Source organism: Acomys russatus, chromosome 4 (genome assembly GCF_903995435.1).
Source record: "Acomys russatus chromosome 4, mAcoRus1.1, whole genome shotgun sequence".
Taxonomy (NCBI): Eukaryota; Metazoa; Chordata; class Mammalia; order Rodentia; family Muridae; genus Acomys; species Acomys russatus.
The window spans coordinates 29,326,120-29,349,807 of NC_067140.1; the positions used below are offsets into that span (position 1 = coordinate 29,326,120).

Below are 23,688 nucleotides of genomic sequence, written 5' to 3' on the forward strand. Positions count from 1 at the left end.
CCTCCAGTCTCTTGTTTTCTAATTTATAGTTGTTACTGATTTTGGTTCCCCAGGGTAACATGAATTGAAAGCGTTAGTAGCCCATCAATGATCCCGGACAGATTCAGTCACAACCTATGGAATGCATGGTGGGACTGGGACCACACGGTGGGACTGGGACCCCCAAGGAGGGAGGAGTGGTGACGTCCTGAGTTTCGGGAATGAGTAGAGGTTTACCAGTTTAGAGAGAGCACTCTGACAGAGCCCTGCTTTGGTTGCTGCGATCTCATACTCTTGTCCTCTTGACTCAACTGTCCCTTAGGCCTTGGGCTATCTCCGAGGAGAAGAAAGGGATTTCCTTCTATGGGCTGAGTCCGTTGGTAGTGGGGAGAGCTGAGACCTTGCCTGGAGGCAGGAGGCTGTATGACACTGTGTAGCCCTCCACAGTTCTTCTGACTGGCTGTGTGGTTTGGGGGCTGTTCACGATGCTCCTACCCGCCCCCCATCCCCTGCGCTTTTTGAAGGAATGGAATTGTTTTGTTATCTCAGGACCCTTTGAGACTTTCCTGGATGTTGTGTGGTGGTGGGTGGGTGGCAGGCGAGTGTCTCTTTATGAGGATGGGTTTGTCAGGTGGTTCGGGTTTATTGCCTAGCTTCTGTCTTTACATCAGCCATAGCCTGGATGCTGACCAGGTGGTGGAATTTCCACCTTAAGGGAGCGGAGGATCCCTTAGGACAGTAAAATACAATGGTCCATAAAGCTTCCTAGACATGGTAGGTCCTAGGCCTCTTGGCTTTCTTTCCACTCAGCACAGATAGTTGCTGGGGCTGTTGCTGGGTACCTACTCACTTGGATTGGTTTGTTCATGGGGTCGCCTTGTCATTCAAGGGGCGTAGTTAGGCAGGAGCCCTCTTCTCATCTAAAGCAGGCGTGTGGGGCTCTCTGCCCACCATCCTCCCCTGTCTGTCACCTAATCCCTTGCTGGATCCTGTGACCCGCCTGGCATTCTCAGCCTGGAATCTGGCACTTCTGACAGCAGTTGCTATATTGGGGGTGCTGGGCACCGCCCTGGACACTGGAGGCTCTCCCCCTTACCCGCTTCTGTGCTCTTGTTAACTTCAAGGAGCATTATAGTGGCAGCTTGGAGACTTGGACGCGGGTCTTTGAAGTGATCTGGAGACCCCAGGTATGTAGAGGATGGCCTGAGACGGGCAGACCTAGAGGGAAAAGGGATCTTGGGGGCTGCTATTTTTTGCCCCCATCTTGGCTCCTCCTGGGTACTTCTAGCACTTGCTGCTCAGTCCCTTTGATTGTTCCTTGGGTGGTGGGGATGGCAGAGGGACAAAAGCTTTGGGCTATTAGAAGACCTTTTCCAGCTCCCAAACTGCAGGTCTTACGTTTCTGCTTACTTGCTTGCCCTCCACAGCACCACATCTGCCACCATTCCGTGCTGCAGAGACACCATGGCTCCAGAAGAAGATGCTGGAGGGGAGGTCTTAGGGGGAAGTTTCTGGGAGGTAAGCAGCTGAGGACTGGGTTTTGAATGGCAGTAAACTGTCCTTCCCTCTCTGGGCTCGGCCACCTGTCCAGGGGGGGAGCCTAGCTGTCAGCCCCGGCTGGAAGAGGAGCCTCCTCCCTGGTGAAGCCATCTCTCCTATGTGCCCCAGGCTGGCAACTACAGACGGACGGTGCAGCGGGTTGAGGATGGGCACAGGCTGTGTGGAGACCTGGTTAGCTGCTTCCAAGAACGTGCCCGCATCGAGAAGGCCTATGCCCAGCAGCTGGCTGACTGGGCCCGCAAGTGGAGGGGTGCTGTGGAGAAGGGTGAGGCAGAGATCACGGAATGTGAGGGTGGGGGCCCTCAAAACAGCTTCCACTTCTCAAAGGTTCTGTGAGTGCTAGGGGTGCATGCATGGCAAGAGGGATCGGCATTCCTACCTCTCCACCTATTTTCTAGGATAGAAAGGTCAGAGAAGGTACTTGCCTGAAGTCACAGAGAGAAAAAGCTAACTGTGGAGTGCAGGCCTTTTGACTGGATAGAAAGATGGCAGGCAAGCGGCGGGCGTGGTGGTGCACGCTTGTAACCAATCTCAGCACTCAGGGAGGCAGAGGCAGGTGGTGGAAGCCCTGTCTCAAAAAACAAAACCAACAAAACCAACCAACCAACCAAGCAAACAAACAAAAACAAGAAAGAAAGAAAGAAAGAAAGAAAAGAAAAGAAAAAACATAGATAGATCCCGGCACACAGACTTTGTGCAGCAGACTTGGGTTTAGCTTTGGACAAGTTAACTTGACTTCTCTAGGCTTTAAGGTTTTGGTTTTTGTTGTTTGGTTTCACCTGTTCCATGTTGGCAATGGCACTGTCCCCATGGTAGTGGAGGACGCAAGGATTCATGAGTCCCGCCGTCAGGAGTAGGTGGTCCTAATGCAGCACCTGACGTCGCTGCTGTGGGGCTTTGCACCCCTACTCCTACCGTGCCTCCGTCTGGCACCCAGAGCAGGATGCAGGGAGAGGGGGAAGTCACAGTTAAGATAGTGCCCCGCCTGGCCCAAGCTCCTCCCTCTGCAGGCCCACAGTATGGCACTCTGGAGAAGGCCTGGCACGCCTTCTTCACTGCGGCTGAGCGGCTGAGCGAGCTGCACTTGGAGGTGAGGGAGAAGTTGCATGGTCCAGACAGCGAGCGCGTGCGGACCTGGCAGCGCGGGGCTTTCCACCGGCCAGTGCTGGGTGGCTTTCGGGAAAGCCGGGCTGCAGAGGATGGTTTCCGTAAGGCCCAGAAGCCCTGGCTTAAGAGGCTGAAAGAGGTGAGGCTGGGAGTGGCGGTTATTGGAGGCAGGTGCCTTCCAGGTCTGCACAGGGACCAGGGTGTGGCATCCAGGATTCACAGCTGCTCTCGTGCATGTTAGGTCGAGGCTTCCAAGAAGAGCTACCACACAGCCCGCAAGGATGAGAAGACAGCACAGACCCGGGAGAGCCACGCGAAGGCAGACAGCTCCATGTCCCAGGAGCAGCTTCGAAAATTGCAGGAGCGGGTGGGACGCTGCACCAAGGAGGCAGAGAAGGTACAGTCCCCTAGCAAAGCCTCCCCGGTGACTTTTCAGATGCTGGCCTCTTCCTGCTCTAATGCCCGATGCCACTTCTTCAGGAGATGGTTGTTTAAAACTGGAACGGGGGGGGGGGGGGGGGGGGGGCGGTGCTGGAGAGATGGCTCAGTGGCTAAGGGTGCCGCCTGCTCTTCCAAAGGTCCTGAGTTCAATTCCCAGCAACCACATGGTGGTTCACAACCATCTGTAGTGTGATCTGATGTCCTCTTCTGGCCTACAGGTGTACTGAGCACTGTATACATAAATAATAAATTAATTAAAAAAAAAAAAACTGGAACTGGGGCTGAGCCTTAGGGCGGACTCTTTAGAGCCAGTGCTCAGGGAACAAAGGCAGGTGGATTTCTGTGAGGTCAGTGCCAGGCTGGTTTACATAGAGGCTAGCCGGGTCCACATGGAGTTCCAGGCCGCCAAAGCTACTGTGGGAGACCTTGTCTCAACAAAGAATCATAAAGAAGGAACTTGGGGGTGGGGGTGGGGGTTGGGGAGTCGGGGGGGGGGGATAGCTTAGTAGGTAAAGTGCTTGTGGTGAAGGTAAAAAGTTTGGCAAGGCAGCTGGAGTGGTAAAGGGGAGGTGACAGAATGTGTGTGTGTGTGTGTCCGGCGTGGATAGGACAGGTGGATCCCTGGGCCTCGATGGCCAGCTTGTCTAAGGGATGTGAGGGGCCGAGGAAGGCACCTTAGGTTGACATTCGACCTTTAACACACACATGCACACACACTCAAGCACACACACATACGCACATACACACGGATGCATACGTGCACACACACATGCACACACGCACAGACACACTCATATACACATGTGTGTGATGTGCAGACACACTCATGCACATGTACGGGTGCACGTGCGCACGCCACACACACGCCACACACAGACACACACACACACACTGGCACAGAGAAACGTGAGGAAATGTGGTATTTTACCCAGGAAAGAGAAATGGCTGGGTTTCAGGCAGTCGAGGACCTAGGTACCTGGAATCAGTTCTCATATGGCATACTCTGCCCCTTGCCCTGGGTGCCCGGCCCTCTAGCGTTCCATCCTCCCCGAGGTGTGTCATCTCTATAGCACCTCCTCCAGGAAGCCTACTTGGCTTTCTCTCACTTTATCATGCAGATTGAGTCTGTCTTGTGCTCCCATATAGGTGTTTGCTTGTTTGTCACTTCCCTTGTTAGGCTACTTCTGTCAGTCCCAAGCGTGGGAAGTGAGTTGCAGGCTTGACTGCCCCAGGCTGCTAGCTTCAGGCCTAGCCTGTGGCTGCGCTGGGTGAATCCTGGTGCAGCCCTGAGTGGAAGGCAGTCTCTCCTCACTGCCTCCCTTCTCTGTCACCCAGATGAAAACCCAGTATGAGCAGACCCTGGCAGAGCTAAATCGCTATACCCCCCGCTACATGGAGGACATGGAGCAGGCCTTTGAGAGCTGCCAGGCTGCTGAGCGCCAGCGGCTTCTCTTCTTCAAGGATATGCTGTTCACCTTCCATCAACACCTCGACCTCTCCAGCAGTGACAAGTATGGCCAGCGCCCTGGCTGGAGGCTTCCCTTGAGCTCCTCTGGGTTCTAACTGGGCTGAGTTATTTGTTATTCTAGGGCCTTGGGCCTTCCCTGTCTCATTGAGTACCTCATAGGTTCCATGAACTCCATCGAGACCTGCAGCAGGGCATCGAGGCAGCTAGTGATGAGGAAGATTTGCGCTGGTGGCGTAGCACGCACGGGCCTGGCATGGCCATGAACTGGCCACAGTTTGAGGCAGGTGTTACAGGCTGGGTGGGACTTGGAGATGGGTTGGACTCAGGGTGGGCCCCAAGAGGATGGCATGGTTTGGGATGAAGTGAAGGTGTTCCAGAAGGCTGTGCTGCCACCGTAGCTACAGTCCAGCATGACTCTTAAAAAAAAAATTTTTTTTTTTCTCTACAGGAGTGGTCCTTAGACACACAGAGAGCCATCAGCCGGAAGGAGAAGGGTGGCCGGAGCCCTGATGAGGTTACTCTGACCAGCATTGTCCCGACCAGAGAAGGCACTGCACCCCCAGCCCAGTCCCCATCATCCCCAGGGTGAGAGCTGGACTCCACGTCAAAACAAAGAAGCAGCTCTGTCCCTTGCTTGTTCCCCCTTCTTACTTCTTCCCCTTCACATTGGTACCTGAGGGCCATCTCGAGAGAGTCAATAAGGCCATTTCACAGAAGGTTAGATTTGCCACACAGTCCCCATGTCCCTCATGTTTTGGTTTTATAACAGCCCCGTGCACAAAATTGTGTCTGCATTTGCAGTCGTGAGTGGCAGTGCTGTGACTATTATTTAGCTCCTTCTCACCTGCCTCCCCGTTGACTCGAGTACTATAGACGGTCGGTCTTGTGCCCTGAGTTGTCACCTTGTGTCTCTCTAGTAGTGGGCAGGACGAGGACTGGTCAGATGAGGAGAGTCCCCGGAAGGCTGCCACTGGGGTGAGGGTACGGGCGCTTTATGACTATGCTGGCCAGGAAGCTGATGAGCTGAGCTTCCGAGCAGGTATGCTGGGTCCCTCTTATGTCCCTTGTCCTTTCAGCCCCCTGTCCTACCTGCTAGAGCAGGGCTGTACAGAAGGAAAGCCAGAGACTCCCCGTGCCCCCCTTCTCAAGGGCTGTTAAGGGTCCAGCCAGCTGGGACCCTGGGGTTTGCTTGGGTGGCTTGCTGGCTATGGCCTATCCTGGTCTGGGTTGGGTTCCCTCCAAGTTGCAGGCTCCTGTCCTATCCCATGCTCCAGGTCTTGACCTAGTTTTGGGAGCAGTGAAGCCGGTGCCCTTGGCAGTGACCCGTCTGTTTTCCTTCAGGGGAAGAGCTGCTGAAGATGAGTGAGGAGGATGAACAGGGCTGGTGCCAGGGCCAGCTGCAGAGTGGCCGCATTGGCCTGTACCCCGCCAATTACGTAGAATGTGTGGGTGCCTGAGTGCCCAGCCAGCCCTGCTGCAGCGTCTCTCCAGCCTGAGCCAGAGTGCGACCTTTCCTGGACTGCTGCTGGACCTGCGGGCCCTGAACCATGTGCTGCTGCTGCTGCCCCTGTTCCCAGAGGAGGGAGGAACTCTTAGGGCCCATGAAAGGGTCGGTGTCTAAAAAGAGGCCTACAGTTTAGGTTGAGAGCAGAAGAAGAGGTTGGAGTGACAGAGGTGCCTGAGCCTCCCAGGGAGCATTTGGGTCCTCCCAGGAGTAGGGGATCCAGTCCCCAAACTGGGAGTCCCTGGGGTAAGGTTGGGAGAATGTAGTTTGGGGCTAGCAGCACCCTCTTTTGTGACTTGTTGTAGTGTGTATTAAACTTGATCAAGAAAAAAACAAAAAACAAAAACCAGCCAAAGTGTTGCATTTTTTTTAATACCCCATTCTTGCAACTGGTGGGAGGCATCGGGGAGGTCCGTGGGCACGCCGTGTGTTATGGTACCGCGACTGGGTAGGCAGATGCCTCTGGGTATCTGCCCTGGAATTTCAGGATTATAATCTGAATTGGAAACGACTTGTGATCAAGTTTGTTAGGTGCGGGGCTCTGCTCCGGGCCAGTTGCTGGATTGGGAGTTGAGCTGGAGCCTCGCCAGTATCTTCCCGATGGGACTGGGAACACGTGGGAGGCTGTTAATCATTACTCATCTCATCGAAGGATGTGGCCATGGCCTTCTGCCTGTAGCCCATAACCTACAGTAGCCCGGCAGTAAGGACTCGCGAGGAAGTTTGGGCCTGTCCACGAACCGTCGCCCGCCCCGGCTGCCGATTGGCCAAGCGCGGCGCGGCGTTCACTCTCGGCCCCATTGTGGGGCTCCCGGCTGCTGACGTCATGTTTTGGTCCCGCCCGACGCTCATTGTCCCAGATCTGGTCGAATCACTCCACTCGTGGGCGGGTCAGGGCAGTGCCGTGACTGGCGCGGTGAGCCCGCCTTCTCTGCCGCGGATTGGCCCGCGGCGGGACCTGTCGGTCGCGGTTGTGTCTGGGAAGGAGAGAAAATGGCGGCGGAGCCGAGCAAGACCGAAATCCAGACTCTTTTTAAGAGGCTTCGTGCAATTCCCACCAACAAGGTGCTTGAGCGGGAGGGCCACGGGTCCTAGCGCCGACGGAGAAGGCGTCTCTTGTCCCTTGGGGGTCTGAGGGAGGGCGGGGACGAAAGAGGGAGGCTTTCTTGTGGTTTCAAGCGCCGGTCCTCCACTTGGGCCCTAATCGTTCACTTGTCTCCTCTTCCACTTAGGCCTGTTTCGATTGTGGTGCCAAGAGCCCTAGCTGGGCCAGCATCACGTATGGTGTATTTTTGTGTATCGACTGCTCCGGAGTGCATCGCTCCCTGGGTGTCCATCTTAGCTTTATCAGGTAGGTTCAGCGTGAGGTGCTGTGCTTCCGCAGGGGCTGTTCGGTCAACGAGGGCGTGAGGACACCTCGACTTGGACCTTTCTGAATTCGGTGTTTGGGTGCTTCCTGGCGGGAGTTGTGGTAGGCTACGGCGGGGGGATACACCTCCGTGGGCTTCTCGCCTTAAAGTTTGTATCAAATACATGATACTCAGCGTCAGTTTAGGCGAGAAGTTAGCTGAGTTGACCTTGTTCTTGGCGGATAAATTACCCCAGCAGGTCTCCAGTGCGACTCTGACCCACCCTTAGAGAAGAGCCAAAGCCCGTTCTTGCGATCCTGAGAAGTCGCCCTTCTCTTGGATCTCGTTTTCAGAAATAATTAGTACCCTTTGGATTCCGAGGAAAGCAGTGACTTCAAATACAAGGAAGAGAGGAGGAAACGGGGCAGTGACTGATGGTTTCCTGGACACCCACAGAAGCCTGAGGCCAAATGGCAGGTGTAGGCTTGACAGGGAGGCGTGTTTTGGTGTCAGCGGGTAGGTGACACGGAGCCCTTGTGCACAGGTCCACCGAGTTGGATTCGAACTGGAGCTGGCTGCAGCTGAGATGTATGCAGGTCGGCGGGAATGCCAATGCGGTAAAGCTCCCTTTACCTTCCTCCACCCCCGTCGTGCCCGCGGTCTTAACTTTTCTACGATTTCTTAGGAGTGAGTTTGTTTTCTCTGTTCAGAGAGTTCTCTGCTCTGTCCCACCACCATACACTGTTTTCTAAATTCAGGAATTTGTCATAGCTTCTCTCAAAGAGGCTTAATTAACTACAAACTGAACTGGACAGATGCTCTTGGGAAAAGGCCAATGTAGTTAACTCTCTGTAGACACTGAGGTTTTGTGGGCTCCTGGAGGGAGGACAGATGGCTAGAGTGGGAATTATACTTTCTTCAGTCTCCTAGACTTCATTCCCTTGTCTCTGAGGCTGGGAGCTGGCATGGTGGTTTTTTTGTTTTGTTTTGTTTTTTTGAGGAATTTTGGAGGCGGGAAGAGTGAGATTGAATAATGAGTGAGAAGGTGTTGACTGAGGGAGCCCAACCAGCAACCTGGGTGCCATTCAGGAAACCCATATAAAGGTGGAAGGGGAAAAGCAGCCCCACGGAGTTGTCCTTTGACCTCCACGCACATGCTGTGGTACACACATAATAATAAAGTTTTGTTTTGGAAAGGAATTTTGGAAGACCTTCACCTTTATGAAAATATGTTGGTGTTAATAGTGTGTCATCCTGTATAAATAGTAACCCTGCTGTGGAGTGATTGTCTTCTTTAGTGCAAATACAGTTTCTTTGATGAGAGTACTTGTACATACATGGTACAATTTCTTTGCTCTCTAGACTGCTTTTTTCCGCCAACACGGATGTATGGCCAATGATGCTAACACCAAATATAATAGCCGAGCCGCCCAGATGTACCGAGAGAAGATCCGGCAGTTAGGGAGTGCTGCTCTGGCGAGGCACGGCACCGATGTGAGTGTTCGCTTCCGGGCTAGGGTGATGGGATAGGAGCTCTTAACAGCCCTGACTTTCACAGTGTCTCCTCCCTCCCAGCTTTGGATAGACAACGTGAACAGTGTTCCTAGTCACTCTCCAGAGAAGAACGACTCTGATTTCTTCACAGAACATACTCAGGTGAGTCCCACAGGGATTTTACTTACAGGGCTGCAGCCTTTTGTGATCGTGACATACATTCTTCTGCTTAGGTGTGATGTCTCAGAATGTCTGTGGCTCTGAATAGGTGATTACTGCCTGCTGGGCAGGCCCGGGAGTGTCGTCCTCTCATTTATGGGTGTGCAGTGGAATTCTCTTTAGAAGTGGATCCTGGTGGGAGAGGATAGTTTGAAAGCTAAGGAGGTCTCAGGGGCCCTAAACAATTAGTTTTTCCAAAAAGGGACAGAAGGTGGAGGCACTGAGGATGCTTCTCCTGTGGCTCCACCTGTAGGAAAGGTTTGGGCATTGAAGTTTCAGCTCACAGCTCAGCATCTCTGCTTGGTTATTTCTTTGATGTGGCCAAGTCACTTAACCCAGTAAAACCTCAGTTTCTAAAATGGAGACATAGCTACTTCACAGGACCTGTTGTATCTGTGAGCACCCTTGGTGTGTGGTCAGTGTAGAAGAGTTGTTAGTGTTCTGTTAGTTGTTAGGGGGAAGGGGTCAGCTGTAAGTTGAAGATGCTATTTTCCTGCATTTTTTTCCCCTGTGGTGACTATGATTGCTAATCGCCAGCCTTCTCTCATAGCTGGGAGCAGTGCCTCCTACCCACGGGTAGCTGTAGCTTCTTAGGAGGGCTCACTGGGACCTCTGTGATCTGGTTTCCTTTTTAGGCCCCTGCTTGGGATACAGCAGCCACTGAGCCTTCAGGGCCCCAGCAGCCAGCTCTACCTTCAGAGACACGTGAGTTCAGCCCAGATCCCAACCAAGTGCCTGTGCTTGGAAAAAGACTCGGGTTTAAGAAGGGGACACTTGGCCAAAGACATAGGAGTTGGGAGAAGGTTTCCTTCTGTCCTCGGGTGGAATGGGAGTCCCTTTAGTCCTTGGAGGAAGGAGTGGGCATATATCTTATGGTGGCAAGCCGAGGAAAGCCAGTGACTTGTCTTATCACCTCCTTAATGTAACTCCTGTCATCATATCCACAGAACCTGAGCATGGCCCCAACACTGACCTGCTTGGAACCTCACCCCAAGCCTCTCTGGGTATGACAGTGGGCCAGTGTGGGGAGCCTGGGGAGACAGTAGGCCTCAAGTATTTGTTCCAGATCTCTGCTGCCTAGTCATGTGAATTGAACACAGAAGACTGAGCAACTAACCCCACTTGGGTGGGAACTGGAATTGAAGCTCTGACTGCCACACTGTCTTGAGCGCCTTTGAGCTGGGTGGCTGTCATTTTGAGTGTGGGGGAGGATCATGCCAAAGGATGAGAGGCTAGACTGGGAATGGGTCAGGTGGGACTGGCCTGTTTTGTCCATTCATAAGGTGTGGGGATAGCTTTGAGCTGCTCATGGCTGGAGGCAATACTATCCTTTCAAAGTTCAGCCTTTTCCCACTCTTTAGTGGCCTTCAGACTTAGCTAGGGTAAACAATCCCTTTACTGACTTTGGTTGGTTCTGTTGACTCTTAGGGGTTGGGGCAGGAAGCCAGAGGAGTGACTGTTTGGCTGACCTGGGAGAAGGCTGGCATAGCGTGGTTTTCAAGTGGGCTCATATAGGCCTCTGGGTTTGGGAGCTTTATGAAGCTTTTGGGGTGGGCCCTTGTTAGCTACAAGTCTGTTTCTCCTCTAGCGTCCATGTATCTGTCAACTAAAGGGGCCTCTTCTACCAGAGGTAACCAGTGGTTTGGGAAGCCTGTCTCCTGCTTGCCAGCTCCCTGCCCTAGGAGCTGAGCTTGTTTGGCAGCTCCCCTACCTAACAGTTTTCACTTTGGTTTGGGTACTTTGTCTCTGGTGCACCTTTCTGGGCATCAGCAAGCTCCTCTAACCTTGTCTGTCTTTGGCTTGAACAGTCTTGGTGGGAGTGGTGGTGGCAGTCTTGCCTTCCTGTCTAAAAGCAAGGTGTTCGATGTTCTTGCTGTGAAGCTGCATGGTGTGTGGACTGAGCCACGTTCTCTGACCTTCATCTGTCCTAGCTCATGCCCACCCTCTTCTTCACACAGAACTGAAAAGCTCCATTATTGGCAAGAAGAAGTCAACAGCAGCCAAGAAAGGGGTAGGTGGGGAGAGGCCCTGCTGTAGGCTGGCTAGAAGCTGGCGTTGGGCTTCCCCAGTTCTTCCCATGCACTGGCCAGCTGTATGACTGCAAAGGAACTGAGCTGGCCTGAACCTTGTCTAGGAAATGGATTTAAAGATACTCGTCTTGCCAGGCGTGGTGGCGCACACCTTTAATCCCAGCACTCGGGAGGCAGAGGCAGGTGGATCGCTGTGAGTTTGAGGCCAGCCTGGTCTACAGCGTGAGTCTAGGATAGCCAAGGCTATATAGAGAAACCTGAAAAACAAACAAACAAACAAAACCCCAAAAACATTTGAGTTGGGAGTTGGCTTACAGTTTTGGAAGTTCCAGAAGCTGATCTAGTGGACTCATCCTTTTGGGTCTCAGAATAAACAAACAAACAAACAAACAAACAAACTCATCTTAAGGGGACTCGAGGGCAGGAGGCAAGATCATGCACATCTAGTACTTAGATTGCTTGGCACATAGCAGGCCCCAGTCAGCAGTAACTGCTGGCCTCATTCCTGAGCCGTGTGGGGGTTGTGCCTTATACCCAGCTCTAGCAAAACTACTGTTGTCTTAGCCATGCTGGTTGGGCCTTTAAGGAGGAGGACCCTCCCCCATCATTGTGGGTGTGGCTACAGTGACCATCCTGGGGAGGGAGCTGAGGAGACTGGCTGGCAAGACCCACATCACATGGTTTTCTCTTCAGCTGGGTGCCAAGAAAGGCCTGGGAGCTCAGAAGGTGAGCAACCAGAGCTTTACTGAGATTGAGCGGCAGGCCCAGGTGGCAGAGAAGCTCCGAGAGCAGCAGGCAGCTGATGCCAAGAAACAGGCAGAAGAGTCCATGTGCGTGTTTGCTGTGGTGCCCTTGTCTTGTGTGGGGGTTGGTGGCAGGTGGCATGGATGGCAGCCTCTGAGTGTTCCTTCCCTCCAGGGTTGCCTCCATGCGTCTGGCCTATCAGGAACTCCAGCTTGATCGCAAGAAGGAGGAGAAAAAGCTCCAGAACCTTGAAGGAAAGAAGCGAGAGCAGGCTGAAAGGCTGGGCATGGGCTTGGTGTCCCGAAGGTGAGGCTGGGCCCTGGTGTGTCAGAAATGCTATTTTTCCCCTCCTGGGAGCCAGAGTAGGCCCTACCCAGCAAGTCAGGCTCCCTTGCTTAGTCTTCCTCTGATGTTGAAGAGCATGTTTTGTTGTGTTAGTTCTTGAGTGAGCAGGATCAGGTGCTGTTTCACTTCATGCTAGGATGGCAGTTCTCAGTGAGGCTGCTTTCTGACTGGACAGTTCTTTTCCCCAACACCTTCTGAGAACCTCAGGGCTTTTTTCCTTCCTCAGTGTCTTGCCCATTAAATGCCACATTTCAAATGCCTCAGGGTTGGGAAGTTTTTGTTTTGTTTTTGGGGTGCCCACCACTGCCTGTCTGGGAGTCCTCTGTTCCAGAACTACTAGGTTTGTGTTCCTGTGCTTTGTTTAACAAAAGCAGATCTGTTCTCTGAAGCATTTTGAGGTAATATTTAAAGGTTTCAGTAATAGTGGTTTTGTTTCTTTTATTTTTTTTTTTTAAGATGGTCTTACTCTGTAGTCCTGGCTGGCCTCAAACTTACAGAAATCCCTTTGCCTCTGCTTCGGAAATGATGAAATTAAAGATAGTAATAGATTTTTGATCTTTTAAAAATTAAAATATCTGGGCCCTGGGAATGTCAGTCAGTTGCTTGTCTTGCATACATGCAAAGAAGGTTCTTCCCCCAACACACAGGGTTTCTCTGTGTAGCCTTGGCTGTCCTGGACTCACTTTGTAGACCAGGCTGGCCTTGAACTCAGTGATCTGCCTGCCTCCCCTACACCCCCCAGGTGCTGGAATTAAAGGCGTACCACTATACTCCGCTTGTTTTTGATTTTTTGACAGAAGGTTTCTCTATGTAGCCCTGGCTGTGCTGGATGTAGCCCAGGCTGTACTATAATATCTAATACTATATAAAAAGGGTGTGTTGGTGCTGGAAGATCAGAGGTTCAAGGTCATTTTTGGCTATGGAGCAAGTTTGAGGCTAGCCTGGGTTTAAAATGTACCTTGCGAAGCATGGTGGCTTACACCAGTAATCGCAGCACCCTGGAGACAGAATTGGTAGGATCAGTTCAGAGTGGTCCTTGGCTACATAGGAATTCAAAGTCAGATTGGGCTCTGGGAGACCCTGTCTCAAGAGAAAGAAGAATTAAAAAGGAATATTTTCTGGAGCCACTGACAAGGTCACAGCTGCAATTAGCCTGTGCAGTGGCTCCTCTTGTTAGGAGGCCTGGGCTTATTATCACGAGACATTCCTTGACATAATATCCTAGGTAGGCGGTCGTGCGCCCTCTATACAGACGAGGAGCTGCGTCACAGCTGCAAACCAAGCAGCTGGCAAATATTGACCTTTTAGTTCTAAATTCAACTGTAGTTATTGTTTTGTTTTGTTTTGTTTTGTGACACAAGGTTTCTCTGTGTAGCTCTGATGTTCTGGAACTCACATTGTAGACCAGACTGGCCTCAAACTCAGAGTGATCCTCCTGCTTCAGCCTCCCTGAGCGCTGGGATTAAAGGTGTGCTCCACACTGGGCTGCTTGTTGCTTTTTAAAAAAGAACTAGCATATAATGTTTTATTATTACATTTCATTCTTCCTGTGTGTGGGTGTGTGCATGCCAATGTGTGTGCTGCAGGTCAGAGGGCAGCTGGTGGAAGTCCTCTCCTTTCGTTCTGTGGGCCCAGGGCTTAAACTCAGGCCCCTGGACTTGGCAGCAAATGCTTTTACCCCATTGAGCAATCTTGCCAGCATTTACTAAATCTTTTAAAATTACATTTTTATTTATTATTACTATTCTGTATTTATATGTGTATGACACCTACATGTACTATGGCACACACATGGAGATCAGAGAATATCTTGTTGGAGGCATTTCTCCCCTTCCATGTCCTAGGGAGTAAGCCCTGTTTTGATTTTGGTTTAGTTTGGTTTCTTTATTGTTTCTTAGTTTGAGACAGGATCTCATTAGTCCTGCCTGGCCTGGTTTTGTTTTGTTTTGAACAGTCTTAAATAGCTCAGGCTGGCCTTAAGGTATCTACATAGCCAAGGATAACCTTGAGCTCTTGCTCTTTTTTTTTTTTAAAGGTTTATTTTTATTATTTCTACAGTATTCTGCCTCCATGTGTACCTACAAACCAGAAGAGGGCACCAAATCTCATTATAGACGGTTATGAGCCACCATGTGGTTGCTGGGAATTGAACTCATAACCTCTAGAAGAGCAGTCAGTGCTCTTAACCTCTGAGCCATCTCTCCAGCCCCTGAATTCCTGCTCTTAATGCTTTATCCTTTTGAGTATTGAGATCACAATAGCATTTGTTTGTTTGTTTTTCGAGACAGGGTTTCTCTGTGTAGCTTTGGCTGTCCTGGATTCAACTTTGTAGACCAGGCTGGCCTTGAACACACAGAGATCTGCCTGCCTCTGCCTCCCAAGTGCAAGGATTAAAGGTGTGTATCACCACCACCTGGCATGTTTTCTTTTTTATTTATTTTATGGATATTGGTGTTTTTCATGCATGTATGTCTGTGTACCATATTAGCACAGTGTTCATGGAGGTCAAAGAGGGCACGGGATCATCTGGGACTGGAGTTAGAGACAGTTGTGAGCTGCATGTGGGTGCTAGGAATGGAACATGTGGCCTCTGGGAAAGTAGGCAGCTCTCTAGCCCCTGCGGTTGGTTGGTTGTTTTCCTCCTCTTTCCCTTTTAACAGTGCAACAGAATCTGTTACTCAAATCTAGTCTACTTTATTTAAAATACAGTTAAAAAAATATTCACTCTTTGGCATTCTTCAGTTTGGACACGATATTTTTTAGTGAGTTTGTTTGAATGCAACAGATCTGTACAGGAGTGAGTGAGGCATTGGCTGTCCTGCCCCCACGCTAGGGAGCACTGGCAGGTCTCAGGCTTGGTGCACGTGCCAGACCCTGTCCTGGAAATGCCCTTTCTCCTTTTCTTCTGTTTTCTTCCTCTTCATCCCTTTCCTTCCTTCCTTTCTTTCTTCTTTTTCTTCAAGTCAGGGTTTCTCTGCATTATCTTAGCTGTCCTGGACTCACATCAATCTGCCTGCCTGCCTCTGCTTCCTGATTGCTGGGATAAAGGCGTGTGCCACCACTGCCCAGCCTCCTTTTTTTTTTTTTAAGAGATAGAATGATTAAGTACTCGCTGTGAGCTCATGAGGATCACCAGGGAGTTTTTCATGTTCTGCTTTGTGCATGTGTACGTCTGTCTCAGGATCCTGGGAAGGATATAGTCTGGTGTAATAAGGCTTCGAGGAAGGATGGAGATGGAACTGGGCTTGGTGACTCATGCCTGTAATCCTAACACTGGAAACGCTGAGGGAAGAGGATCTGGGTTACATAGCCAGTCTCCTGAGAGGATGCAAACCAAAAACCAAAAAGAGAAGGCTGGAGACTGAGCACCTAGCATTTGGTGTATGTTATTAAGATGACAACCAATAGCCATGGTTCAGGGGAAACTGTTTGAGAGAGCAAAGTCAGTGTGTTAACATTTCTGAGTATGTTCCCAGGTCACCACACAGTTCTGTGCCTAGACAGCCCCAGTGCAGTGCGTGGGTGGGGAGCCAGACCCATTATCCTGGCTGCTGCTCTTGGGCAGTGAACAGTTGCTACTCATTACTGCCTTTGGACTGCTATGCTTTCTTCACAGCTCCATCTCCCACTCTGTGCTGTCTGAGATGCAGACGATTGAGCAGGAAACCCCGCTGAGTGCAAAATCTTCCCGTTCACAGCTTGACTTGTTTGATGATGTTGGAACTTTCGCCTCTGGGCCCCCAAAGTAAGGCTGTTGCTGGGGCAAAGGCTTGGCTGTTGTGTTCCTTCTCACGTTTCTGAGCCGCTCTGTTGTCTCCCTAGGTACAAGGATAACCCCTTTTCCTTGGGAGAAACTTTTGGTTCCCGCTGGGATTCAGATGCAGCCTGGGGTATGGACAGGGCAGAAGAGAAGGAACCCGAAGTGACCATCTCCAGCATCCGGCCTATTTCAGAAAGGTAGCATGGGCAGGCCAGTGAGTGCTGTCTGCAGGACATCCACTGCAGCTGAGGAAATGAATTTCTTATGTTTTTAAATGTAATTTTAGCAAATGCGAATAGCCACAGGGAGCTTGTGACCATTCATCAGACATCACTGCCTATCACGGCCAGCCTGGGAGCTTTTTTAGCCTGGCGTCTATTTTATGGTGGGAGAGGCCTGATTTTGTTTCAGTTGTGATGTCTCTTCCAAAGGCTATATACCTTTAGTGTTCATGCTTTGATTGACTGCAGTATTAGGGATCAAGCCCATATTTTCACCTGGTAGACTCCTTACTTTTTTTTTTTTTTTTTTTTTTTTTTTGGTTTTTCGAGACAGGGTTTCTCTGTGTAGCCTTGCTTGGACTCACTTTGTAGACTAGGCTGGCCGCGAACTCACAGCGATCTGCTTACCTCTGCCTCCCAAGTGCTAGGATTAAAGGTGTGCGCCACCACCGCCCGGATGACTCCTTACTTTTTTAGACCTTATCCCATCATATTGTGAGCCATGTTTGTTGTCAAGTTACCATAGGTTACCCATTTATAAAAAGGATGTAAGTAATAACTCCACTGGATTGTTAGAAGGAATGTAGTAAAACCGCCACCTAGAGCAGTGAGTGGCGTGCCGCTTTGTCCACATTTGCATGGTTCTGAGAGTGATCATGGCTGAATAGTCATGGCAGGAGAGTGGGTGTGAGCCAGGCAAACAGACGTGGTCACTTCAGATTCTGAGTAAGATAAGGACAGCAGCAGTGACAATGGGACCTTCTGTACCTTAGTGAGACCACATCGCTGTGGAGCCTAAGCCCTCCAAGCCATACTTCCACTCCATCTAATGGAGTAATTGAGGCTCGTTGTGCCTTGGCTTGAGTGAAGAAAGGGGAGAGGAGCTCCTGGTGTTCTTTTGGAGGGTACTCATTAGAGGGAGAGGTTCTTGAATCTCAGAGTCAGAGGACAGACATGGTCAGCTATGGCCAGAACACCATGGGCTCAGTTTTGGGTCTCTGAACTCTGTTTCCCCTGGTGGTAATGGGAAGGCACAGAGATGTTCTGCACTGGCCCACAGAACCACAAGTCGGAGGGAAGTGGAGAGCCGGAGCTCAGGTCTGGAGTCCAGTGAAGCGCGTCAGAAGTTTGCAGGAGCCAAGGCCATCTCATCTGACATGTTCTTTGGTCGAGAGGTGGATTCTGAGGTAGAAGCCTGAGATTCCCTGCCTATCCCTGGGTTTTAGTGTTAGGGTGGTTTAGCAGAAGGCAGTTCTATCACTGGCCAAAAGATTCCTCAGACTTTGCCTTTTCTCCAACACAGTATGAAGCCAGATCTCGGTTACAACAGCTCTCGGGCAGCAGTGCCATCAGCTCTTCAGACCTTTTTGGAGACATGGATGGAGCTCATGGAGGAGGTAGGCCCCAGTGTTGTTGCAGGCGCCAAGTGAGCACAGCTGCAGTGCCCTGCTGCTGGCAAGGGCTTCTTGTGGAGCTCTTGATCACCCTTCCCTTATTCTTACAGGAACTGTGTCTCTGGGAAATGTAATTCCTACAGCTGACATTGCCCAGTTTAAGCAGGGTGTCAAGTCTGTGGCTGGCAAGATGGCTGTGCTGGCCAATGGTGTGATGAATTCTTTACAGGTGAGGCTGTGCTGCTGGGCCTGGGAGAAGTGTATGGAGTGATGCTTGCAGGTTTGCCCTCTACTGACCGTGTACAGACACTGCAGCTCTTAGAGAGCACTTGTTCTTGGCAGGACAGTTACTTTCCATCCCTGCATTCGAACTGAGCTTCTCCCCAAGGTGATAGTGTGTCTGCACTGATTTGGCTAAGCTTGGTACCTCTACTGCTCTTTCTCTTCCCTCCCAGGTTCTGTTGGCTCTGACAGGACTTTCCTTTTCATTAGTACCAGGTGGCTTTCACCCCAGCTTCCATTGCATACTCCCTACATGGGGTCCCAGCCCTTGTTCTGCTGCGGGTGTGCTGGGGAGGCATTGTGTATCCTGGGAAGCTGCTGCAGATTAAGAGACTCTGACTTTGTGTTTTTCCTCCCCACTCAGGATCGCTACGGTTCCTACTGATCCAGGCTCCATGGCTCAGGCCTGTGGTGGTGACAGCAAGAACCCTGATTCCCAGGCCAGGGTGCCTGCTGTGGATCTGGGGATTTGTGGACTTTGTGTGTGGTGTGTGAGTTGGGTGGCTTTGGAGGACCCTGGGCGAGGGGAATGGCCAGCATCAGCCCTTGTCCTTTGCCTGTGCTTTGAGTCCTTGACCTCACCTCTTACACGCTCCCCTCCATGCTAGTGTTCTTCCTTCCAGTCCTGTCCCAAAGCTGCTGCTTCTTGGCCTGCTGCCCTGGGAGTGAGGGAGGAGTTCAGCCAGGAGGGCTTTATGGGTCTAGTTCTTCCCCAAGTCGGGAAGGCATAAGGCATTTGTGGGCTCTAGGATCTTTTTAGGTGGTCTGGGGGCTTGGACCTCTGTCTTCTGGAGACGGGAGGCCAAGCAACAGTTGTACTGGATCAGCCCTCAGGGAGAATTTCTGGACTTGCCACTACTGTTCCTGTCAGTGGCCTCTTCTAGGTTCTAGGGGAGGATGGGTTAGAAAAAGGACCCTGGTAACTCACTAAGGGCTAGAACTTTTGCTTGGCACCTAAAGGGGTTCTTTGGGATCAGCCTGGAGGCCTGAGCAATCTTTGTTACTGCTGTCCCTTGGAGGCTGACTTCTGCCTAGGTGTCTGAGAGCCCTTACCTACCATTACTGTGGTCACAGCACCGTGCCCTGTCTGTCCTTGAGAGTCTCTCCTTTTGTGTCCTGCTCGGCACCCATGTGTGTGTCCTACCTGGATGCTGTGAACTGCTTTTGGCTGAGGAAACTGAGACTGACAGAAGCCCCTGGAGCTCAGCTTTTGTCCTCTGCATCATTCTGGGTTTAGGGGTCCTGGACAGCACCCCATCAGTGAGAACTTGAGTACCTCAGCTGAAGGCCCCATACACTGGCAGCTGGGCCACGCACTGTGTCATCCTTGGTGCCATCTCACCCTGCCGTCCTGGCAGTCTAGGCCCAACCCCTACCTGTGGATTGCAGGTTGGGCTCCCAAACAACACAAACCACTCTTCCCTCATCTCTCCCCAGAGGGACATGACTTTCTTTCAGCACTGTTTGTATTGAAACAAAGTGGTGTCAAAATAAAGCCCCCACGGGGCCCTGTGGGTCAGTGTCCTCTCCATCCTGCCTCCCTGCCCAGTATGGCCCTCGCTCACTCTCTGGGCTCCCACCGATATGGGTTGGGCGTTGGTGCCAAAGCTGAGGGCACTCTCTCCGAGGCCTCCAGCTTGTCTCTTCTCTGAAAGCCAAAGGCCCCTGGCTCCTCGCCCCTGTGCTGCCGCGGGGTCCGGTACAGGCTCGACCTCACCACCCTGTTGCACGTGGAGGAAAGAGGTGGTGTTAGTTTGCCCTTTAGTTTGTCTGCAACCTCAGTGGTTCTGCACCTCATCACAGGAGGCAGCGTGGGACCTGCTTCTCAATGGAGCTCTGTCCTGGTTTTTGTTTGAGACTGTCTGTCTCTATAACCCAGACTGGCCTTGAACTTGTAATCCTCGTCTTGGCCCTGGTGCTGGAATGACAGGCATGTACTAAAATGCCTGGTCTGAAGAGGCATTTTAAAGATTCCTACTTAAACGATCCTTTTATATTTTGGAAGAGTTAGAGGTGCTGTGTATAAACCCCCTTCCTTACAGGCCACTACCCTTGGGACTTGTCAGCACTGTACAGCTCTAAGCCACTCTGGGAAATGGAGAATTAGAAAGGACAGGTTCAGGGAACCATGGAGTTCAAGCCAGTGAGTCCCAGTGCTTTGGAATTTCATCTGGGGTGCCTGAAGTACAGATTTCTGTTTCCAACCCCAAGTTGGTATAGTAGGATTCCAGCTTGGTAATTGGCACTGTCCCAAGTTTCCCTGTGGCTCTGGTTGGTACACACCAGGATTTGAGAAACCTTTCTGGGCCTCACTCAGATGCCTGGAGGTAGGCTTTGGCACCGTGGGGCTTTTTGGAAGCCACTTGTAATCATCCATTGGTGGGCTTTGGCAGGGAAGAATGCGGAGAGGTTGTGTGTCCAGTAAGGGGTGATATTGGCCTTATTTGGGTAGGCAGCCTGCTCTGCCATCACTCCTGAGTTGTATTTGGCAGCAGTGAAATATCTCAGTCAAGAAAGATGACCACCTCTCTAAACCTTTTCCAGTCCTTGCTCCAAAACCTTGGGCCTGCTTTGTGCATATGATGTGCACTACTGCCCTAACCAGGGTTTAATGAAACCCTAGGAAAGGCTGTGCAGCTCTAGTTCTTGTGGCCTGGGTAACACAGGTGGAGCGAACCTGACAACACTCAGATGTTTCTGAAGGCCATCTTCAGTACACCTCTGCTTTGAATGGCTGTCCTCATCTGCAGGAGGCCAGGTCCTCTGTCAGCCGAGGCAGGTCTCCGTGCGGGAATGGCCCCCTGGCTTCACCTCCCATCCAGTCAGAAAAACACCCAAGTCACACTTTCCCTTTCCCTTAGCCTACAACTCATTGCTTACCAGACACAAGGGACTTTATTCATTTCACAGAGTTGACTATTTGATAGAATGTTGAAGCAGATTTGGAAAGTGAAGTTCTTGCCCATCCTCCCTCTTATTCCAGCGTATCATGTCTTCCCCACACATGCTCTCAGGAATCACTCTTTGACCATGAAGACCCTGCATTATCAATCTAGGTTCCCCTTACAGGAGCAGTTGTGAAAACTGACCCTTACTAGGCTGATCGTGGGCTGGCTGAGAAGACACTACTTAGGCATAAGCAGCACTGCCAACAAAAGGCCAATGCCCTTCTCTGTGATGAGGTAGCTTAGGGCCGAACAGGTTGTCAAAAGCTGAGAGCATGAGTTAAGGGATTTGGGGATCACTGAACTGGCTGGTCTTACTAGGGCTGCTATTCACCCTTCTCTCCAGCAGAGGGTGGCACAGTCCTGCTGGAGGAGGCTGGTGAGGGCCGCAGAAGCAGGGTGGGAGCAAGGTACAAGCCATAGATGGGACCCTTCAGATTCAAGTCTCAGACTCATCTGTCTCTTCGGTAGAGCCATCGCTCTCTGCATCCAATTTGCGGGAGCGATGGAGGGGTTTCAATGGGGAACCAACACGGGGAGGGGCTCTGGAAGGCAGGCAGGTGGCCTCAGAAGTGGCAGTGATGGAATTGACCAGGCCTGGGACCTGGACCAGCCTGAAGAAGGAAAGAAGCCCAGAGAGTGATGTGATGAGTCTCCAACTCAGAGATCAGGACCTCTACACTTACACTTGAGCAGACCCCCAAGCCTTTCCCTGACTAATATGAGGTGTTAAAAATAAGTGCTGTGTCACCTACAGTGGAGCACAGCCATATCTGACAGATTTGGCTTCTACAAGAAGGTAGCCTCTTCCCACTTAACACTTACAGCCGTTCCAGCTCCACATCCATAGCTGGGTCATGCATCAGGTCTCCTTTGTCAGGCAAAGCTCCTGCAAGACAGGGATTTGGGGTGAAGGCATAAAACATGAGGAACCTTCAGCCAGGCAGCAGATACTTCTGCTCCTTGCCTTCATGGCTAACAACTTGTTGGCAGGGTAAAGTTAGTTTATATGGAACAGGACGTCTTGGGTGTCACTTTATAAACTTAGTCTCACAATTTTCCCTTCCCTGCTTGGGACAAGAGTGACAGCTAAGGGGCTGGAGAGATGGCTCAGCAGTTAAGAGCACTGTCTACTCTCCAGAGGTCCAAGAGTTCAATCCCTAGCAACCATATGGTGGCTCACACCACCTATAATGTGATCTGATGTCCTCTTGCGGCCTGCAGGCAGAACACTATACATTAAAAAAAAAAAAAAAAAAAGTGACAGCTAAGGAGATAATCCCCAAACGGATGGTCAGTCCCCTTCCAAGACTGGATGTAGTTTGTGAGCAGCACAGGATGTTTAGTTCTTGAGGCCCTTGAAAGATTATGGCCTAAGCTAACACCAGAGGGTAGAAAAGGGCCGATTATATGTCCCCAAGTCAGGGGATCTGTGAAGACATGTTAAAATTGCTGCTTCTGGTAAGGAAGAAAGCAGTCCCATCCTGAGGTCAGGTATCAGCATGCCCGGATTGGCTCAGCCATGAGGGCACAGGTTGGTGATGCTATGGGGAAGTGCATAAAGAGTCTCGGGTGCTTCCCCACTTTAATTTTCCATTTGGTCTTTGTTTCAGATCAGTTGGATTTTTTTTCTAGCTGAGGGGGTGGGGCACCCAAAACAAAACAAAACACCTTCCATAATGGGCAGAAAAGTGGGACTGAACTTTGCAGATAGATAGGAAGACCATCACCAGTAAACTGTTGAAGGAACAGGGCTTAGTGGTAATTTAGTCCCTAGGCTGGACAGTCAGTGGTACTGGGCTTCAGAGACTCAGAAGTATCCAGCACTGTTGCAGTTCTGACTACCGTCAGGCAATGCCCCTTACCATTTTGAGGGGTGTCTTGGGGACAGAGGGATCTCTTCCACAAACTGTTCAACCAGGGTATTTCCAAGTTCCTATTTCTAACACGTGCCTGTTCCACAATTAATTAGCACCTAGAGAAAGTTGTATAAAGTTTTTTATTCCCTTCAGATGGTTCTTTTTCTCTTCTTTCTTTTCTTTTCTTTTTTCTCTTGAAACAGGATTTCTTGCTGTAGCCTTGGCTATCTTGGAACTCTGTAGACCGGCCTGGCCTCATAGAGATCCACCTACCTCTGCCTCTTGAGTGCAGGGATTAAAGGTGTGCCTGACCACTGCCCGGCTTTGAAGGTTCTTTTTGAAGAGCAGAGAGGTTAGTGCAGGCTGTGGTCATTGCTAATTAGCTTTTTCTTTTCCTCCTAGCAGCAGTCACTGAAAGAAAAGTGGTCAGTTCCTTGGGTTGCAAAAGAACACCTAGAGTTCCCACTGGCTCTTGAATCTGATTCCCGGTTGTCCTGCTTTCTAGCCCTAGTCCCCCTGGTGTCCTTCGCTATGAATCTAACTTGGTTGATTCATAACTTGGTCTACAAAGTGAGTCCAAGACACCCAAGGCTACACAGTGAACCTTGTCTCATAAACAAAACACAACAAACCCTAAACCAACAACAACAACAAACTCAGGCTTCTGGTTACTTAGCTGGCCTGTCTCCTCTACAACTCTGGCAGATGTGTGTATATAGAAATAAGCAAAAAGGTTCCAGCCCAGCTTCTGGCCCACTGTGTTGGGCATTTAACAAATGTTATTTGCCCTTCCCTTGATCCCATCCCCTCCACTGGCACACGGGGGAGGAATTCCTTGTGCCTTTTTGAGACTCAGGAACCTGCATCTAATCACATAAGGAGATCCTCCTGAGCAAAGACACAAATAGTAAATTCTTTTTTTTTTTTTTAAAGATTTATTTATTTATTATTATGTGTACAATGTTCTGTTTGTGTGTACACCTGCAG

The 23,688-nt window shown here is 50.8% G+C and overlaps 3 protein-coding genes across 7 annotated transcripts in view; 2 read left to right on the plus strand and 1 right to left on the minus strand.

Annotated features, from left to right (window-relative positions):
• The first annotated feature begins 1,287 nt into the window (after window positions 1–1,287).
• Pacsin3 (protein kinase C and casein kinase substrate in neurons 3) lies at window positions 1,288–6,179 on the plus strand. Of its 2 annotated transcripts, none has more exons than XM_051144104.1 (9): window positions 1,288–1,497; window positions 1,648–1,804; window positions 2,550–2,785; window positions 2,888–3,043; window positions 4,423–4,598; window positions 4,715–4,835; window positions 5,004–5,140; window positions 5,476–5,594; window positions 5,897–6,179. In XM_051144104.1, the coding sequence occupies exons 1-9, from the start codon at window positions 1,444–1,446 to the stop codon at window positions 6,010–6,012; spliced, it is 1,272 nt and encodes a 423-aa protein (XP_051000061.1). In that variant the 5' UTR covers window positions 1,288–1,443; the 3' UTR covers window positions 6,013–6,179. The 2 variants fall into 2 exon arrangements, with proteins under 2 accessions (XP_051000061.1, XP_051000060.1); XM_051144103.1 differs by having other exon boundaries at window positions 1,297–1,497; window positions 5,473–5,594.
• A 778-nt stretch (window positions 6,180–6,957) lies between these two features.
• Window positions 6,958–19,416, plus strand: Arfgap2 (ADP ribosylation factor GTPase activating protein 2). 3 transcript variants are annotated; one of them, XM_051144105.1, is made up of 17 exons: window positions 6,958–7,124; window positions 7,292–7,410; window positions 7,953–8,025; window positions 8,771–8,902; window positions 8,984–9,064; window positions 9,757–9,826; window positions 10,069–10,125; window positions 10,710–10,751; window positions 11,080–11,132; window positions 11,845–11,981; window positions 12,070–12,201; window positions 15,857–15,985; window positions 16,063–16,197; window positions 17,282–17,408; window positions 17,525–17,618; window positions 17,726–17,844; window positions 18,262–19,416. In XM_051144105.1, exons 1-17 carry the CDS (start codon window positions 7,053–7,055, stop codon window positions 18,280–18,282), a joined length of 1,593 nt encoding a protein of 530 aa, XP_051000062.1. In that variant the 5' UTR covers window positions 6,958–7,052; the 3' UTR covers window positions 18,283–19,416. The 3 variants fall into 3 exon arrangements, with proteins under 3 accessions (XP_051000062.1, XP_051000063.1, XP_051000065.1); XM_051144106.1 differs by lacking the exon at window positions 10,710–10,751 and having other exon boundaries at window positions 11,053–11,132; XM_051144108.1 differs by lacking the exon at window positions 10,710–10,751.
• Window positions 19,417–19,458: 42 nt separating this feature from the next.
• The window catches only part of Cstpp1 (centriolar satellite-associated tubulin polyglutamylase complex regulator 1), a 157,163-nt gene continuing 152,933 nt past the window's right edge, over window positions 19,459–23,688 (minus strand). The window contains exons 8-9 of one of the 2 annotated variants that reach the window (XM_051144110.1): window positions 21,668–21,731; window positions 19,459–19,618 (exon numbers count right to left, since the gene is read on the minus strand). In XM_051144110.1, the coding sequence (XP_051000067.1) occupies window positions 19,459–19,618; window positions 21,668–21,731 (224 nt within the window). Of the gene's footprint in view, window positions 19,619–20,749; window positions 21,457–21,667; window positions 21,732–23,688 lie in introns of those variants that run through there. The other variant, XM_051144109.1, reaches the window with a different exon arrangement.

Bases quoted from the DNA above. Each gene is read 5' to 3' on its own strand.
- Pacsin3 (XM_051144103.1), top strand. From the start codon at position 1,444: ATGGCTCCAGAAGAAGATGCTGGAGGGGAGGTCTTAGGGGGAAGTTTC. The intron at 2,786-2,887 runs GTGAGGCTGGGA...CGTGCATGTTAG, and splicing joins GGCTTAAGAGGCTGAAAGAG to GTCGAGGCTTCCAAGAAGAG. The intron at 5,141-5,472 runs GTGAGAGCTGGA...GTGTCTCTCTAG, and splicing joins CAGTCCCCATCATCCCCAGG to TAGTGGGCAGGACGAGGACT.
- Arfgap2 (XM_051144105.1), top strand. From the start codon at position 7,053: ATGGCGGCGGAGCCGAGCAAGACCGAAATCCAGACTCTTTTTAAGAGG. The intron at 11,133-11,844 runs GTAGGTGGGGAG...TTTTCTCTTCAG, and splicing joins CAACAGCAGCCAAGAAAGGG to CTGGGTGCCAAGAAAGGCCT. The intron at 17,619-17,725 runs GTAGGCCCCAGT...TTATTCTTACAG, and splicing joins GGATGGAGCTCATGGAGGAG to GAACTGTGTCTCTGGGAAAT.